At 41.8% G+C, this 19401-nt stretch overlaps 1 protein-coding gene across 1 annotated transcript in view; it reads right to left on the bottom strand.

Moving 5' to 3' along the window:
* rtf2 (replication termination factor 2) overlaps positions 1-11617 on the bottom strand; it is a 65860-nt gene extending 54243 nt beyond the window's left edge. Inside the window, exons 1-2 of the mRNA XM_072239057.1 lie at positions 11471-11617; positions 6211-6305 (exon numbers count right to left, since the gene is read on the bottom strand). Coding sequence (XP_072095158.1) covers positions 6211-6305; positions 11471-11539 — 164 coding nt within the window. The 5' untranslated portion in view covers positions 11540-11617. The remainder of the gene's footprint in view (positions 1-6210; positions 6306-11470) is intronic.
* Between the last annotated feature and the right edge of the window lie 7784 nt (positions 11618-19401).

Here is a 19401-nt window from a genome sequence, read left to right as displayed (position 1 = left end):
ACTTTCAGAGGAGGCTTGGGGGAAAATCTGCAGCTTTCAATGGTCCTCGACTAATTCTTTGACTTGGAGAGAACATTGTTGGAAAAACATTATAAGATACTTCAAGACCCCATATCAGGAAAAATATAAAGCTACAAACGTGACGTGTTGGAGAAGGTGCGGCTCCAAGGAGGCAAATCATTTTCATATTTTCTGGGATTGCCCTAAATTAAGTCTATATTGGGAAGGTATTCCTAGAACATTAGTTAAGGTACTTAGGTCCCAGATACCTCTGAACTTTGAGACGCTCTATTTGGGGCATGTATTGTTCCTTGAACAGAAGGAAGATATAAAGTTGCTGCAGGCCCTCTTAGCGGCAAGTAAGAAATCAATCACTAGAAAGTGGCTAAATCCAATACCACCTACATTAAAAGATTGGCACGAAATTATCTTGGAAATATTTAAAATGGAAAAGTTGACTTACTCCCTGAGAATTCAAAAAGAAAAATGTTATCAAATTTGGAATAAATGGATTGAATAAATAACCCCAATGCGAGCAGACTTTAGATGACTCTCCTAATGATTTATACTGCTCTTCTCATCAACACAGTAATATTGCTAACGTAAGCACCCCTAGTCTAAATGTCTTTTTTTTTGGTTTTCTTTTGGAAAATAGAGAATTAACACAAGTAAAGGGAAAGATTTGGGAAAGGGATAAAAAATGAAAAAATTAAGTAAATAAGTACATGGGAATTGGATAATTATGTCTGCGGGCAGGAGCAAGCATGAACAAATTAGGATATAAACACCTACAATGGTTGTTACATAGGCTTACATACAACATTTTGGACCAGTGGAAATGGTCCAGAAGAGTTATATGGAAACTATTATTACCATTTTTCTTAACAACTAATACCATTACTTAGCCTAATAGATTAGAATTACCACAGTACATAATTATCTATTTAAGTGTCTAATTTTCTTTTATATCATCTCAATGTGTACTTAAGAATGTATAATTATAGTTTTATACATATAAAAAAATGGAAAAGGTTGTGTGAAAAAAGTACATGATATTTGTGAATTCCTTATCCAAATAAAAATAAAATTAAAAAAGAAAATCATATTTGAGTATTACTGTTACTGTTTGACTACGTGACTAGTAGAAATAATTAATTGGGAACAGGAGAGTACGTTATATTTAGATTTTCACAAGCCTTTCTACAAGGACCCACACAGATAGTCTGCAAGGTATAGTCAATGGAACTGGGGGCAATGTCCAGTTGTTCACAATAAGGGGAGGACCAGACAGACTGTCAAACAGACTAGTGGGTTATAGCTGACTATATCAACAGCTTGGCTAAGAGGAACAGAGAGCAAAGCATCAAGTATACTACTTTTTTCCAGGCAAGAAGAACTAAGCTGAATAAACAGTGTGATTCATCAAGGCCCTGCACAATTACAAGATCCCTAGACTCCTTTCACAATAAAAGCTAATGTATCATTTGCCCCTCATCTGCTTACTGTACCTGCTTATTGACCTTCAGCAACTTCGTTACAAGGACATGAATAAGAGCTGATTTTACTGAAACTTGAAATTTTGACAGAGCTCAACATGCTGAATGCAAGAAACAAAATTATTCTGACTGAAACCACATAGAACAGAGACAAGGCAGAAGTGGTGGTGAACCTTCGCATTCTCCAATCATTTGTTCAAATCTGAGATTAATTTTTTTTAGATAATAAGAGAATCAACTGATATGGAGATTATAATCAAAAAATGGAAGAAGTAAAGACATCAGCAATCATCTAAATGAATGGTGAATCAGGCTTAAAGGACAGATGATCCATCTCTGCTCTGAATTCTTGTCTTGATGTTTTATATGAATTCTTTTTATGCTTTAATCTAGAGCAGGGTAGCAAATATTTCTGAGAACATGTGCCAAAGTTGGTGATAACCTACGAAAAAAATTCTTCTATGTGCCATTGTAATGTTGAGCAGATATCATTGATTAGTTAATTAACAATAATTATGGACTTTAAGAACAAAGGATGAGTCCTGTTGCTCATTTACATATATTGTTTTACTATTAAAAAAGCATAACACGTGGATGAAATAAATGAAGCATTTTAGAAAACCTATTCAAAACTATTAATCTTTTCAAACAATAGTATTATTGTACCTCATATATAACACAAGAAATGTGAATGTAAAATTACAAGCTTTATTCATATTCATGAAAAAAATTAAGGAAAGGAAAATAAACACACTTTACTCAGTGAGACTTTTGTTGCTGCACTAATGATAACAAACTTTATATTTCGCTTGCATTTGGTTGTTTTGAGAGCTATGCAAGTAGCACTAGTTTCAGCAGCAAGTCTACTCCAACTATCCAAATTGTGATATATACCAGGTCTGCAAAGATTTCAAAGTGTATCAGCCAAAGTCATGTGTTCTCACAACTGTCCAGCTGCTGCCATGTTGGCCTGAAATGCTTCATGTGAAAACATCTTACCAGTCTTGGGTTGTTAAAAAAAATAATCATTTGCTGCTTTATTTGGCAGTAAAGATAATGAGTGGGTTTAAAGAATTGAGGGGCAGCACTGCAGGCCTCATGTCAACAAAACTTTTGTGCACGTCATCTTAGAATGCATGTTATAGGTCTGCCTCCCCTGACTAGAGACTTTTCTTCTTTGGCAGGGGACACATGTAACAGCCCCAACTGGAAAATAGAGGGCTCTTTTGCTTTAAAGTGGAATCAAAGATGTTACCAATGTGCTTGAGGTATCAGGTTATATACAGCAGGGGTCACCAATTTTTTTTTACACTGCAGACCGATTTAATATTGACAATATTCTTGCGGACCGGCCGACAGGGAGTGAGGTGTGTTAATCATGACTGGGATATAGGTGATAAGTCAACTGTAAGTCACTTAAAAGTGGCTAATACACTCAATTTCATTTCTAAAAGGGTTTATCTAACGAATTTATTAAACACACCGCCTATTTTCCTCGCATGAATATAGTGATAGGTCAGTTATAAGTCAACTATAAGCCAATAGCATCATAACATTTTAAGTAACGTTTGGATATTAAACACACAGCACATATTTTCCTCATAGGAACATATAAAATTATTGCAACACACCAATATCGCCGAATCAGTGGGAGCCCTGGGCTTGTTTCCCTGCAACAAGACGGTCCCATCGAGGGGTGATTGGAGACAACGATAGTCGAAGGGGGTTCCTTATGTCCAGTCTATTCTGCAATTTAGTTTTCATTGCATTCATTGCAGAAAACCCTGCTTTGCAGAGATATGATATTGGAAATGGAAGCAAAGTTTTCAGTGCTTTTGTGGCTATCTCAGGATATTCAGCCTTAACTTTGATCCAGAATACCGGCAGAGATGTTATGTCAAACATACTTTTCAACCCACCATTATTTGCAAGCTCGAGGAGTTGACCTTCTTCCCATGCTGACATGGATGATTCACCAGGGACATTCACAGATGGACCCATTCCTATGCACGTCTTGGGTCATTTGCGGTTGGGAAGTAACACTTGCATTCCGTCAACAGTGAAGATAAGTGATTGCGCACCAGCTGTGAGAAGGACAGTGTAGCGTCATTTTCTCCCAAAATCCCCAGCTAATGTTGGGAACATGTCAAATATACTCCTGTCCACTTGCCATCTCCACAGTTCCAGTTTGGCTTTGAAAGCAGGCACTTTATCTGCCAACTTGAAGACAGTTGTCATTCTCCCCTGAAGTGATAAATTGAGTTCATTGAGCAGGTTGAAGAGTCACACAGATAAGCGAGTTTTGCTATCCACTCCTCATCACTGAAGTGTGCTGCCTGTGGTGACTCTTTTCCTGAAAGAAATCTCTGTAGCGGTTCTCTTAACTCAAAAACCCTTGCCAGGGCTCTCCCGCTTGATAGCCACCTGACTTCAGTGCGTAAGAGAAGGCATTTGTGCTCTGCACCCATTTCCTCGCAAAGCTGCCCAAACAGACGCAAGTTAAGGGTTTTTGCTTTGATGTGATTGATAATTTCAACAACGTCACTCAACACGTTGTTAAGATCAGGTGTCATTTTTCAGCTAGCCAGCATTTCCCTGTGTATGACACTGTGTAGACTGGCATTCAGGAGCAACCTCTTTGACTCGGGTAGTGAAACCAGACAGCCGTCCAGTCAAAGCTGCAGGCCCGTCTGCGCATATTCCAACATAGAATGACCAGTCCAGTTTTCCTGACGTAGTCATTCAAAGACTTGAATAGCTCTGCCCCAGTTGTGTTAGTTGGCAGCAGCAGTGCACACAACATATCCTCGTGCACATCGTCTTGAAATATATACCACACATAAACCAGCAGTATTGTCTTGTTGTCGAAAACGGTAGATTCATCGACGTGGATAGCATACCATAGTGACTCGTTAAGCCGTTCCAACAGCTGTGCTTCGATGTCCTCCGCTATGTCGTCGATTTTCCTTGAAACTGTGGTAGCTGAAAGAGAAATCTGTGCCATCTTGTTAGCTGCAGCTTCTCCCAACAGTTCACGGCACATGTCCTTGGCAGTAGGCAGAATCAATTCTTCACCAACAGTGAAAGGCTTCTTAGCCTTAGTAATACGGCTAGCCACTAAGTACGACGCTCTCAGAGCAGCAGCATTTGTGGAGGTGGTGGCTCTCAGCACTTGCTTCTGTCCTTCTTGCTCACGTTTTTTCCGCTCAAAAAACTCAACGGGTTTGTCTTTAAGTGTAGGGTGCTTGGACTCAAGGCGCTGAAGCAGATTTGAGGGCTTCATTGCCTCATTAGACAGCTTGTCTCCACATATGACACACGGGGGTTTGGAGCGTGAGAGTCACCGCATTAAAGCAGCGGTCCCCAACCACCGGGCCATGAGGAAACAATCTGAGTCAGCTGCACCTTTCCTCATTCCCTGTCACGCACTGTTGAACTTGAACATAGGGTTGCCAATTGTCCTGTATTTGCCGGGACATCCCGTATATTGGGCTAAATTAGTTTGTCCCATATGGGACCGCCCTTGTCCGTATTTCCCCCGCTAAGATAGAGTGTTCCTATGAAACCTTTTTTGCCGAAATGGCGTGAAGCGAAGAAGCAATTACCATTAATTTATATGGGAAAAATTTGAGCGTTCCCAGACCCAAAAAAATAACCAAATCATACCAAATAACACATAAAACCAAAAATAAATAACACTAACATACAGTAAAAGCAGGAATGATATAATAAACACAGCCTATATAAAGTAGAAATAATGTACAGTATAGTCGGGAAGATGAAGGCAAAACCAATTTGTGGGGGAAAAAAATCGGCACGTATGCGCATGTGCACATCACATGCGCATGTCACGCATGCGTACACAGGCGCCCACGCAAGGCTTCATGGTCATGGTAGTCTTTCCTGGGGTAAAGTGTCCTGGGATTTGACTGCTACTTTTGTCCCTTATTTCAGACTAAGAAAGTTGGCAACCCTAACTGTAAAAGACATGTTGAGGTGAGTTTAACCCTACTTGAACACCCTCCCAGTCGGTCAGTCCGCAAGAATATTGTCAATATTAAACCGGTCCGCGGTGCAATAAAGGTTGGGGACCACTGCATTAAAGCCATATTTTATATACGACTCATTGTATTTTCTGTTGAAGGAAGCTTTCTTTTTTGCAGTCTCAGCCTCAGCTGTCTCTGCGTTATCATCATCGTTAGGCCTTTTTCCCCTACCACCTCTTCCAAAGAAACTCTCAAGCGACGTTTGTTTTTTTATTCATCGAGTAGTTGTAGGTTAATGACCGACCGATGACCTCGCGTGCATAATAACCTCACGTGCGTTCAAGTTCAACAGTGAGCGTGACAGGGAACGAGGAAAGGTGCAGCTGACTCATATCGTTTCATACCGCCAAATCATATAGTTTCCTCGCAGCCCGGTAGCACATGCTTTGCGGCCCGGTGGTTGGGGACCACTGGTATACAGTATGTGTAGTACTGGCAGTACATGACAAGGTAATAATTTCTCCTGAATGGTAAAATACCATAACTGCCATTGTTGGCAGAATTCTTTCAAAAATACAGTATACCTTCCCAAGATTATACATCAGAATAATAACCTCATTGAGCAAGAATGAGGTACACAAAAATACCAAGATTCCTTGCTCACAAACAGCATTTGGGATTACAAGAAAAGTCTAGAAAACACTCCAAACACCTGGTTTAGCTCCTACCTGCCAAGCTCACAGGCGACAATGGGTTTCCTCAATGGTGTCTGACTGATGGCACAGTAATTCCAGCGGGCAACCAATGATGCATTTTTATCAGCCTGAGAAAAAAAAAATGTTTAAAAATACAGCATGCTAAAACAACAGAATCCACTACTAACACACTAGTTGCTATAAAGTAATGGAAACAATGCAAAAAAAAATCAGCCCATCTAGTATACTAACGATCGTATCATTCATGCAGTAGTTTTTCTCCTTCTGTTTATTTCCAAGTATTTACCCAATTGCATTGTTTTGAAATGCAACTATATCAGCTTGCGACCTACTTTCAGGCTGTAATACATTTGTCACACAAAGAAAACTCTCATCTGGATCCTTCATTGATTTGAAATCTATGCCTTCTCATTAATGGCCCTCCAGCTATAATCCATCCCCACCTGATTTATCCTAAAATTATTCCTCATAATGCTATTAAGCTTTGACAACTATCTGGGATGTCCAGGTTTTCTGATTCCTAACTGTGCACAAACCAGCTATTTAAAGGTTAATAATCAATGGAATTCTGCAGGAACATTTAAAACTTGTGCTTAATTCCCTGCTACATTTTCATGTACAACCCCATGAAATTTCAGCTGGTCATTATCCTAAGATGTGTCACAAATTTATGAGAATAGTTTGCTGAATAAGATGAAGAAAAATCCTTTGTAATATGCATAAATTAAAAGGGCAAAACTGTTTCCAGTACGTGTACTTTGCCCACCTTCAGTCTAACCCATTGACGAAATTATGAGGCGCACCAGCGGTTCTACTTCATCAGGAATTTGAGATTTGGTATGTCAAAGACTCCTGCAAATTTCTGCAGATGTACGGTGGACAGCATCCTGACTGGTTTCACCACAGTCTGGTACAGAGGTTCCAACACACAGGATCACAAGAGGGTTTACAGGGCTGTAGACTCAGCTAATTCCACCACAAGCATAACCCTCCCTGCCAGAGGACATCTTCAAGTAGTGCCTCAAGAAGGCGACATCCATTGTTAAAGGTCCTCACCTTCTGGAACATGCCCCTTCACAAGGGGGTACAGGTGCTTGAAGACTCATCGCTTGAAGAAAAGCTTCTTCCCTTCTGCCATCAGATTTCTGAACAGTTCATAAATCTTTGAACTATTTTGTTATCTGTTTTTTGGACTACTTATTTATGAAGTAATTTTTATATCTTGCATTGGTCCGCTACCGCAAAACAACAAATTTCATAACATTTGTAAGTGATAATAAAACTGATTCTGATCCTCTTGATTAAACAAGAAGGTATTTCCAATGTCTGGGAAAAGTGGTTAGCAAAGATTTATTTATTTGTTTAGGGGTGGAGTAGACCTTTCCAGCTATGAAACCCCAGCAACAGATTGGCCTCATCAGAATTGAACTCCAAAATGCTCCAAGCTGTAACGGCATCACACTAACCCCTACTACCGTAGCACCCAAGGATAGGAAATAAGATAAAAATTCAGAAATAATTAAAAGGCATCAAGTCCAAGTTCAGTGCCGAGTTAACAATTAGTTGGCTATCCATTAAATAACATGCAAAATCTGCACAAAGCTCCTTTGGAGTGTACCTCAAGTACTGCGCTCTGTTTTTGTTTTAAAAACCTCATGACAAAAAGAAATATTCAATTAAAGGAGGCAGTGAAAAGGCATGCCACTAAGTTCATCTTTGGTTACAGGGAAAGGCAAGAAATTAGGGGTTTGAAAAGATGCAATCAGAGGGCCTTACAACTGAAATGAAGACATTAAATGGCAAGGAAGTTCACCTGCAGCAATACTTGAAAAATGCTGCTTTTCTACAACGAAGTGTAACTGGACAAGTTGGTGAAATGGTTGGTGACTGCACATAGCTAAAAATAAGCAAAGTGTAACAAATGGAACACTTTAGCGCATAGAATAGTGAAAGCAAAACCTTTCCTAAGGTGACAGTAAGACAGAGGGAATCTCAGTTAGCACTGTTTGATCAACTGGGCATTACTTGCAGTTCTGTATTTTACAACTTTCTTTGTGTGTTTTCTCTAAATGCCCTCATTACACACTGAACAGGTGGCTCTAGAGTCTAGAGCGATGTCTACGAGACTCTGCTCTGCCTTTGCAGATGCTGCCTGACCTAGATTTCCTCTTGTCTACACCAAGGATTCTAAGGCTGTTGAGGGAAGTAACAATAGGAATTTCAGATTTCCTGACTACAAGCTTCTGATTACCAGAGAGCAGAATAATGAAAGGACTTCAAATGTAGAACTTCAAATGTTATACTTTAAAAATAAGGCACAAAAAGAAATGAAATCAGTGATTACAAAATAATTTGATGAATATTATATTATTTGATGATCAAAAACATTTGGGGGAAAAATCATTTTGATAATCAAGGACTAATTATGGAAAACAAACATGAATGTTTAAGAGCAAGTTTTACAAATAAGTCTGAGCTAGTGAGACCAATGCAATTGGACTTTCAAATGATCTTGGATAAAAGACTACAGACAAGTCTGGTGAGCATATTTGAAATCAGTGGGATGACAGGGGAGGGGGAGAAGAGGAGGCTGCTGTAAGTGACTATTTAATTGTACCTGCGTATATGGGGATAAACTCAATTTTGACTTTTAAAAACAACTTCATTCAAACATGTGTGGATGAGTGTGCGCCTATGAAAACTGACTATGTGCACAAATCAAAAGCCCTGGATGAACCAGGAGGATCGTCTGCTGAAGGTTAGATCTGTTGCATTTAAGTTTGGCAACCCAGGTCTGTACACGAAACCAGGCATGACTTGGGGAGGGCTATTTCAAGACCTAAGAAACAATTTTGAACAGGGTGGAGGTGACATCCGATGCAACATCACTTCCTAAAAAATGAAAACCAATACATGAATGGCAGTGATGCTTCACTACCAAATGAACTCAACATCTTTTATGCCAGCTTTGAAAGGGAGAATAAAACTACAGCGCTGAGCATTCCTGCTGCACCTGGTGACACTGTGATCTCTGTCTCATAGGCCGATGTCAGGCTGTCTTTCAGGAGGGTGAATCCACTCAAGATGGCAGGCTCCGATAAGAGTACCCGGTAAGGCTCTGAAAACTTGTGCCAAACAGCTGGTGGGGGATTCAAAGAACATTTCAATCTCTGTTACAGTCAGAAGTATCTAACTGCTTCAAAAGGGCAACAATTATATCAGTGCCCGAGAAGAGCAGTGTAAGCTGCCTTAATGCCCATCAGCCAGTAGCGCCCATATCTACAGTGATCAAATGCTTTGAGAGGTTGGTCATGACTAGAATCAACTACTGCCTCAGCAGACCCAGACCCACTGTAATTTGCCTTTCACAATAGGTCAACAGCAGACATGATCTCAATGGCTTTCTCAACACGGCTTTGGTTCACCTGGACATTACAAATACCTATATCAGGATGCTATTCATTGACTATAGCTCAGTGCTTAATACCATCATTCGTACAGTTCTGATCAAAAAGCTCCATAACCTAACCGGAAGACCACAATCTGCACAGATTGGTAATAACATTTCCACCTCATTGACAATTAACACTGGCACACCTCAGGGATGTGTGCTTAGCCCACTGTTCTACTCTCTATACCCATGACTGTATGGCTAAGCATACTCAAACACCATCTATAAATTTGCGGATGATACAAACATTGTCGGCAAAATCTCAGGACGGTACTGAGAGGATGTACAGGAGCAAGGTATACCAGCTCGTTGAGTGGTGGCACAAATAACAACCTTGCACTCAACGTCAGCAAGACTAAAAAGGGCCGATTGTGGACTTCAGAAAGGCTAAGATGAGGGAACACAAATCAATCCTCATAGAGGGAACAAAGTGGTGAGAGTGAGCAATCTCTGAGGACCTAGACTGGTCCCAACATATCGATGTAGCTATAAAGAAGACAAGACAGCAGGAGTTTGAGGAGATTTTGCTTGTCAATAGACAATAGGTGCAGGAGTAGGCCATTCGGCCCTTCGCACCAGCACCACCGTTCACTGTGATCATGGCTGATCATCCACAATCAGTATCCAGTTCCTGCCTTATCCCCATAACCTTTGATTCCGCTATCTTTAAGAGCTCCATCCATCTCTTTCTTGAAAGCATCCAGAGACTTGGCCTCCACAGCCTTCTGGGGCAGAGCATTCCATATATCCACCACTCTCTGGGTGAAAAAGTTTTTCTTCAACTCCGTTCTAAATGGCCTACCCCTTATTCTTAAACTGTGGCCTCTGGTTCTGGACTCACCCATCAGCGGGAACATGCTTCCTGCCTCCAGCGTGTCCAATCCCTTAATAATCCTATATGTTTCAATAAGATCCCTTCTCAGCCTTCTAAATTCCACAGTATACAAGCCCAGTTGCTGCAATCTTTCAACATATGACAGTCCCATCATCCTGCATCCTGGGAATTAACCTTGTGAACCTACGCTGCACTCCCTCAATAGCAAAAATGTCCTTCCTCAAATTTGGAGACCAAAACTGCATGCTGTACTCCAGGTGTGGTCTCACCAGGGCCCTGTACAGCTGCAGAAGGACCTCTTTGCTCTTATACTCAATTCTCCTTGTTATGAAGGCCAGCATGCCATTAAGCTTTCTTCACTGCCTGCTGTACTTGCATGCTTGCTTTCAGTGACTGATGTACAAGAACACCTAGATCTCGTTGTGCTTCCCCTTTTCCTAACTTGACTCTATTTAGATAATAATCTGCCTTCCTGTTCTTACCACCAAAGTGGATAACCTCACATTTATCCACATTAAACTGCATCTGCCATGTATCTGCCCACTCACCCAACCTGTCCGTCACCCTGCATTCTCATAACATCCTCCTCACATTTCACACTGCCACCCAGCTTTGTGTCATCGGCAAATTTGCTAATGTTACTTTTAATTCCCTCATCTAAACCATTAATATATATTGTAAACAGCTAAAATACTTGAAAATGTCTACAAATGTATTGTGGAGAGCATTCTCACTGGCGTGTACAATCTGTTTTTTTCCAGCTTGTTCTGTTTTCACGAAGCCAGAAAATTACAGCCACCATAGACCCTCTCCTTGGTCTGCGGACCGACACCAAGTCCGGAGCTCCGGGTAACCCCGACAACTCGAGTCCCTCCGCTACGGCCTAACTCCGCACCAGCAGCCTCCTCAAAAAGTCTAGTCCAGAGCGCCGGCTGAAACCACAGACGTGACCGGAGGGGGGAGAGAGAACGCGAGCCGCTCCTCACCTGCTCCACCTTCTTGGGACCCTTCACTAATTCATGGCGCTTAGGGATGGTTCCTCCGTCGCAACCCATCACAGATCCACAAACCAATATGGGCACAGCTCCACGGAAACAAAACAGGCGCACCGCGCAGCCTCACGCAGGGGTCTGCCTTCCCCTGATTGGGCAACCGCTATCCCCGCCCCGCTTCGTCATCAGCCTCGCCCCGCCTCTTTCTGGACGCAGTAAGACCACGCCCCTCTCCCTGGTTCAAGCTATATGAACTCGCAGAGCGTAACCAGCAGCACCTTTTTAAATTAGAATAAAGTCCTTAGTAGGAATTGTATTGGTATTAAGCAATAGCCTAGAAGGTTAAAATGTTAAATGGGGGAAAAGGATCTTTATTCTGTTTTGCACGCCACGACAAGTATGCTACGGCAGGCTTCGGGTCAAAATCTATAAATCTTCACCAAGCTATTTAACTGGGGAGACGGAATGCCGTGTTTGCGAGTGTGCTGATAATACAAAATTGGTGGGAATGTGATAGGAAGATAATTTGAAGGGGATATAAAGATATATAAAGATGTATAAAGTGATTTTGCAAGAGTAAGGTTGAAATCTGGAAAATAGTGGCGTTATGCAAGCGCATTACGCTGAAAAGCAAAGTATTTTAAAATGTTGAGAAAATTTGTAATGTTGACGTTCAAAGGATAGGCGTATAATTATACTTAAGTCACTGAAGACTAATATGCAGATGAAGCAAGTAATAGGGAAGGCAAATTGACCGTTGTCCTTAATTATGACATTTTTAAATAAAGATTTGTAAATGTAAGCTTTTTAAAAACAGCGAACAGGAAGGCTCTACAATGCGTAGACAGAACTGCCCAACGCATCACCGGCACCAGGCCCCGGGCCATCAAGGACATGTATACAGAAAAGTGCCTGAAAAAGGACTTCAATATCATGAAGGATCCCATCCACCTTACTCAAGGACTGTTTGTCCTACTTCCATCAGCTTGGATGCAATGTAGCATCCACGCCAGGACCACCAGACTCAAAAACATTCCGCAAGCAGAAAAAGGCAGATTCCCCTCCACATTCCCAACCACCACTACTTTATCATTCTTTTGTCAGAGTCACCTTGTATACAGACACTCCTGTATCTAGCGTCACTTTATGGACATACAATCAATATATGTATATAATCTATTGTACGTATTTATATTTATTGTATTTTTAATACGTGTTCTTTAACTTGTTTTTTTTGTACTGCATTGAAACAATGAAACTGCCAGCTTTTCAAAGAGGAAGTGTTGTTTCTGAAATTTATGTTGAAACATTAGGAGACCATACACCTCCTAAAACATTTCAGAGGCAAAGCTGGATTTTGGCTTAGCCTCTTGAATTTCAGTGGGAGATTAGAGGATGGGCTTTAATAAAAGCGTCCTGCTTTGCAATTCCGGATCTAATCCATGTATTAGAGGAGATGGACAGGTTTAGCTATGTGTGTGCCTGGCATAAAGGTTATCCCCTGAACTGAAGGTTTATTAAGTTGACATTGTAATACAGAACCTGATCTGCAACATGAAGTTACTGAGTGTAACAATTCATGATCGATTCAGTAAACACAAGGCATCAGGACAAGGGCAACAAGTCCTCTGTTTACAATCCTGACATGAGCCTCTCTAAGCTGAATTCATTCTGACTCTGACTGGAATAAAATCTAAATCCCTTCTGTTCCAGGCTCCACTGAACAAGGTCCCAAAGAATGTTTCCTGTGCTCTATCTAACCTGGAGCAGCAATGCAACTACATGGTAACAGCAGACAAGATCACCTGAAATGGAGTTTACTCCATGTGTGAGCAAATATTTCCCTAAATCCTTTTCTTCTTACCTATTGTGGTATAAAATGAGCTTTTTCTTTTGTTAATCGTAGAACTTTCAGATAACCAGCTGGGGATAAAAGAAAGCACATCCATGCACAATGTAGATCTCACTAAGGGATGCAGAAAAACTGGCAACATTGAGTATTAATAGGCTAGATATAAAAAGGTCTGTTTCAAATTTACATACACCAGCCACCTCACTTTTCTCCGGCAGCAAAATTTGATTGCATACAACTGTCTTTGTCCACTAACTCTCAGCGTTACTTAGGTGGTGGGAATGTTTTTGGCAAAGTTTGCAGATGATAGAAAGATAGGTGGAGGGATCGGTAGTGCTGAGGAAGCATTGGGATTGCAGCAGGACTTAGACAAATTGGAAGAATGGGCAAAAAATTGACAGTTGGATTAGAGTGTTGGGAAATGTATAATAATGCATTTTGATAAAAGAAACAGTAGTGAATACTATTATATAAATGGGGAGAAGGTTCAAATATCAGAGGTGCAGAGGAACTTAGGAGTCCTCATGTAAGGTTAATTCATAGGTTGAGTCTGTGGTAAAGAAGGCAAATGCAATGCTGGCATTTATTTCAAGGGGAATAGAATATAAAAGCAAGGAGATAATGCTGAGGCTTTATAAGACACTAGTCAGGCCTCACTTGGAGTATTGTCAACATTCTGGGCCCCATATCTCAGAAAAGATGTGTTGTTATTGGACAGAGTCCAGAGGAAACATAGAAACATAGAAAATAGGTGCAGGAGTAGGCCATTCAGCCCCTTGAGCCTGCACCGCCAGTCAGTATGATCATGGCTGATCATCCAACTCAGAACCCTGTACCACCCTTCCCTCCATACCCCCTGATCCCTTTAGCCACAAGGGCCATATCCAACTCCCTCTTAAATATAGCCAATGAACTGGCCTCAACTGTTTCCTGTGGCAGAGAATTCCACAGATTCACCACTCTCTGTGTGAAGAAGTTTTTCCTAATCTCAGTCCTAAAAGGCTTCCCCTTTATCCTCAAACTGTGACCCCTCGTTCTGGACTTCCCCAACATCGGGAACAATCTTCCTGCATCTAGCCTGTCCAATCCCTTTAGGATTTTATACGTTTCAATAAGATACCCCCTCAATCTTCTAAATTCCAACGAGTATAAGCCTAGTTCATCCAGTCTTTCATCATATGAAAGTCCTGCCATCCCAGGAATCAAACTGGTGAACCTTCTTTGTACTCCCTCTATGGCAAGGATGTCTTTCCTCAGATTAGGGGACCAAAACTGCACACAATACTCCAGGTGTGGTCTCACCAAGGCCTTGTACAACTGCAGTAGTACCTCCCTGCTCCTGTACTCAAATCCTCTTGCTATAAATGCCAGCATACCATTCGCCTTTTTCACCGCCTGCTGTACCTGCATGCCCACTTTCAATGACTGGTGTATAATGACACCCAGGTCTCGTTGCACCTCCCCTTTTCCTAATCGGCCACCATTCAGATAATAATCTGTTTTCCTGTTTTTGCCACCAAACCTCACATTTATCCACATTAAATTGCATCTGCCGTGAATTTGCCCATTCACCTAACCTATCCAAGTCACCCTGCATCCTCTTAGCATCCTCCTCACAGCTAACACTGCCGCCCAGCTTCGTGTCATCCGCAAACTTGGAGATGCTGCTTTTAATTCCCTCATCCAAGTCATTAATATATATTGTAAACAACTGGGGTCCCAGCACTGAGCCTTGTGGTACCCCACTAGTCACTGCCTGCCATTCTGAAAAGGTTCCGTTTATTCCCACTCTTTGCTTCCTGTCTGCCAACCAATTCTCTATCCACATCAATACCTTACCCCCAATACCATGTGCTTTAAGTCTGCACACTAATCTCCTGTGTGGGACCTTGTCAAAAGCCTTTTGAAAATCCAAATATACCACATCCACTGGTTCTCCCCTATCCACTCTACTGGATACATCCTCAAAAAATTCTATGAGATTCGTCAGACATGATTTTCCTTTCACAAATCCATGCTGACTTTGTCCGATGATTTCACCGCTTTCCAAATGTGCTGTTATCACATCTTTGATAACTGACTCTAGCAGTTTCCCCACCACCAATGTTAGGCTAACCAGTCTATAATTCCCGGTTTCTCTCTCCCTCCTTTTTTAAAAAATGGGGTTACATTAGCCACCCTTCAATCCTCAGGAACTAGTCCAGAATCTAAAGAATTTTGAAAAATTATCACTAATGCATCCACTATTTCTTGGGCTACTTCCTTAAGTACTCTGAGATGCACACCATCTGGCCCGGGGGATTTATCTGCCTTTAATCCCTTCAATTTACCTAACACCACTTCCCTACTAACATGTATTTTCCTCAGTTCCTCCATTTCACTGGACCCTCTGTCCCCTACTATTTCCGGAAGATTATTTATGTCCTCCTTAGTGAAGACAGAACTAAAGTAATTATTCATTTGGTCTGCCATGTCCTTGCTTCCCATAATCAAGGAAGTTCACAAGGAAGATTCCAGGAATGAAGGGGTTAACATATGAGGAGCGTTTGGCAGCTTTGGGCCTGTACTCACTACAATTTAGAAGAATGCGTGAGGATGATGGAATGGTGGAGCAGACTCGATGGGCTGAATGGCCTAATTCTGCTCCTATGTCTTATGGTCTTCAGAAGATTGTGAGGAGCAGCATGAGGGAGAACAGAGAGGATTGAGTAGTGAAACAGGGGTTTGAGATTGGAAACATAGGATGGGTGGGGTTTGTGCTGGAACAGCAATCACAGTAAGGTTACAGCTCTCTGCTGGACTCCATCTTCCTGTTCTTGCCCCATAACCATGACTCCTTTGGATACATATTCAGCTCTCCTTCTGATAGTTAAAATCACATATCTGGAGGAAGAAATATCTAGCCTTTTACTCAAATTCTTTTGCAATAAAGCAATTTCCTTTAATTGCTGGCTTGTTATTAACCATAACACCAAAGTCTGATCTCAGGCTATCAGTGACATTTTTGGAACCCAGTGTCAAGTCCCATTGTTGCAGACAAAGGCTTGGCGTCAGGCTCTTTATCGATCTCACTCCTGGAGTCAGGGATCCAGAGCCAGGCTCACCATTGATCCCAGTTCTCGGGACTGAAACCCAGTGTCAATTTCACTTCCACCCTACTCTGTGAGCCCCAGGCTCATCCCCAGTCTAGATGTATTGCAAGAAGGTTTGGATGGTAATGGAAAGGCTGATTTGTTGGTTCTCTGTACTCTGTTGAATTTGTTAGAGCATCAAAGGAGAGCAGCTGGGTTAACACAGGTTTATTTCAATGTATTTCTACAGGATGTAGAATACAGAGCCAAAACACAAGCGATGGAAGATTACAAATACCTGGGGATACGAATTGACAATAAACTGGACTGGTCAAAGAACACTGAGGCCGTTTACAAGAAGGGTCAGAGTCATCTCTATTTCCTGAGGAGACTGAGGTCCTTCAACATCTGCCGGACAATGCTGAGGATGTTTTACGAGTCTGTGGTGGCCAGTGCTATCATGTTTGCTGTTGTGTGCTGGGGCAGGAGGCTGAGGGTAGCAGACACCAACAGAATCAACAAACTCATTCGTAAGGCCAGTGATGTTGTGGGGATGGAACTGGACTCTCTCATGGTGGTGTCTGAAAAGAGGATGCTGTCTAAGTTGCATGCCATCTTGGTCAATGTCACTCATCCACTACATAATGTACTGGGTGGGCACAGGAGTACATTCAGCCAGAGACTCATTCCACCGAGATGCAGCACAGAGCGTCATAGGAAGTCATTCCTGCCTGTGGCCATCAAACTTTACAGTTCCCCCCTTGGAGGGTCAGACACCCTGAGCCAATAGGCTGGTCCTGGACTTATTTCATAATTTACTGGCATAATTTACATATTACTATTTAACTATTTATGGTTCTATTACTATTTATTACTTATGGTGCAACTGTAACGAAAACCAATTTCTCCGGGATCAATAAAGTATGACTATGACTGTGACATTCAGTCCAACACGAGCACTGAAGTAATGGAGACAGAGGCCACCACGCTCCTGTTTCTCTCTCCACAGAGGCTTACTGGCCAGTCTATCTATCAAGAGGGCAGATTTCCAGAAATCTTGGCTAAGGTTTCTGTCAGTGCTGGCCCACACACCTGCTTCTCTCCCCGTCCCAATATGCCATACTTTTGATCCCATACCTTTCAGCCCCATCCTCTCCCATTCACTTTCCTTTTACCCCACCACCCTCTCACCCCAGCTCACTTCAGCTCCAATACGCCCCCTCCACCATAGGCCTTATCTCTTTGCCCCCATTATCCCACCCAGCCACTGTCGTGGTTTCTCGTTTCTCACAAATGACAAGGAGACGCAGAAAATCCTTCAAGAAGTTTTAAACTTTAATTTGCAAATCAAAGCTGAGACAATCAGAAAGCTAGTCGCTGACTGCCCCCCGAGGCTTGTATACAGCATTTTTTATAGCAATCTCCTATCTTAGCTACATTATCATATCCAGTCGGCCTGTGATTACATATCATCAATATATCCGCTCTTGACTTTCCACTATTGTTTTACTCCCCAATTTAATTATGTCTTAGTTTACATTTTAGACCAGGTGTCCCCTCACCCCTAACCACAGTTATTTCTTAATTAGTCTTATTTTGACATACTGCCACATATTTCATTACCTTACTCGCCACCGTTATCTTTCTACTTGGTTTCATTCTAGTTCTCTTCATGAATTAATAGTGATTAGGTCAAAAGTCATGGCTACTTAGTGAATACCCTCTATTCAGCTAGCAGTGGTTACATAGTAAATATAGAAAATATAATGTGTGCATTCGAGTAAATACTGAAATACTGTTGAGTAAATACTGAATACATATATAGTAAATATAGAAAATACAATGTATGCGTTTACATTTTCCAATATAATCCGCCCTTTGAGACCCACAGGGTCTCATACAGAGAGATTTTGAGACCCACAGGATCTCATACAGAGAGAGAGGACTGAGAGTCTATGCACAAAAGCTCAAATAATGCCACACATTTACTTCCAAATTTAGGTTAAACTATAGTTTCCTGCGCTTAAGACTCAAAGTGTTCTCTCCCTACCTCCCTAGGCCACTGAGCCAAAAACCCGTCCCTTCATATCTGAGACAGGGAAAAAGACTCAGGAGCCTTCACAGCCTAATCCCCTCATATTTCATCTCTCTCCTGTTCGTCTTGCGTGTCTTGTAGACTGTACGAATACATCATCAGTGCCTCCTTCTCCATAGGGCTCGACCCAACAATTTCCAGGAGCATCGGAAACCGTTTCATTGCAGCACGCACTACAAGCGACTTGAGGCATGGAAGAAAACAGCACAGAATGACCACACAGCTTAGCAATACAATACTGATGGTTACTGCAATCTTGGTCAGCCATGCTCCCCATCCTCCTAGTTTACTGTTTAACCAGTCAAAGAACTGGTGTCCGAACCCTGCATTTTGTTTAACCTCCTTTCTTAGATTTTTCAGTTTATTCATTGCTCTGGTAAACGATCCCTCCGGACTAGTGTTATTCGGTATAGAAGTACAGCATTGTTCCCCAAACATTACACAAACTCCTCCTTTCTCTGCCAATAGCCAGTCTAGTACCTGTCTGTTTGTTCCTCTTCACCACTTACCTCGGGTGGCCCACCTGACTGTACCTGCGGGATTGCTCTAGTGCAGTGATTGAGATGATACCAAGTGGAGCATCCTTCCACTTGTACTGCGGTGGGTGATGCTTTGGTTACTGTAAAGGGCCCTTCCCTTCTGGGTTCGTTCCACTTTCTTCGAAACGCTCACACGTAGACCTGATCGCCTGGCTTGATTGGTCCTTCCCCTTGATCAATCTCTGGCTCTTTCTGTTTTTCCTGTGAATAAATAGACTTATGTATCATAGTTAATTGTCGCATGTATTGTTTTAATTCCAATTCCAATTGTTCCAAACTAGGCCCTTTATATGGTCCTCTCCACCGGGGCAATGGCATAGACCTTCCGGTTAGCATTTCATGCGGTGTTAGACACGTCATCCGATTAG

Source organism: Mobula birostris, chromosome 2 (assembly GCF_030028105.1).
Source record: "Mobula birostris isolate sMobBir1 chromosome 2, sMobBir1.hap1, whole genome shotgun sequence".
NCBI lineage: Eukaryota > Metazoa > Chordata > Chondrichthyes > Myliobatiformes > Myliobatidae > Mobula > Mobula birostris.
This window is presented reverse-complemented; position numbering and strand designations above follow the sequence as displayed.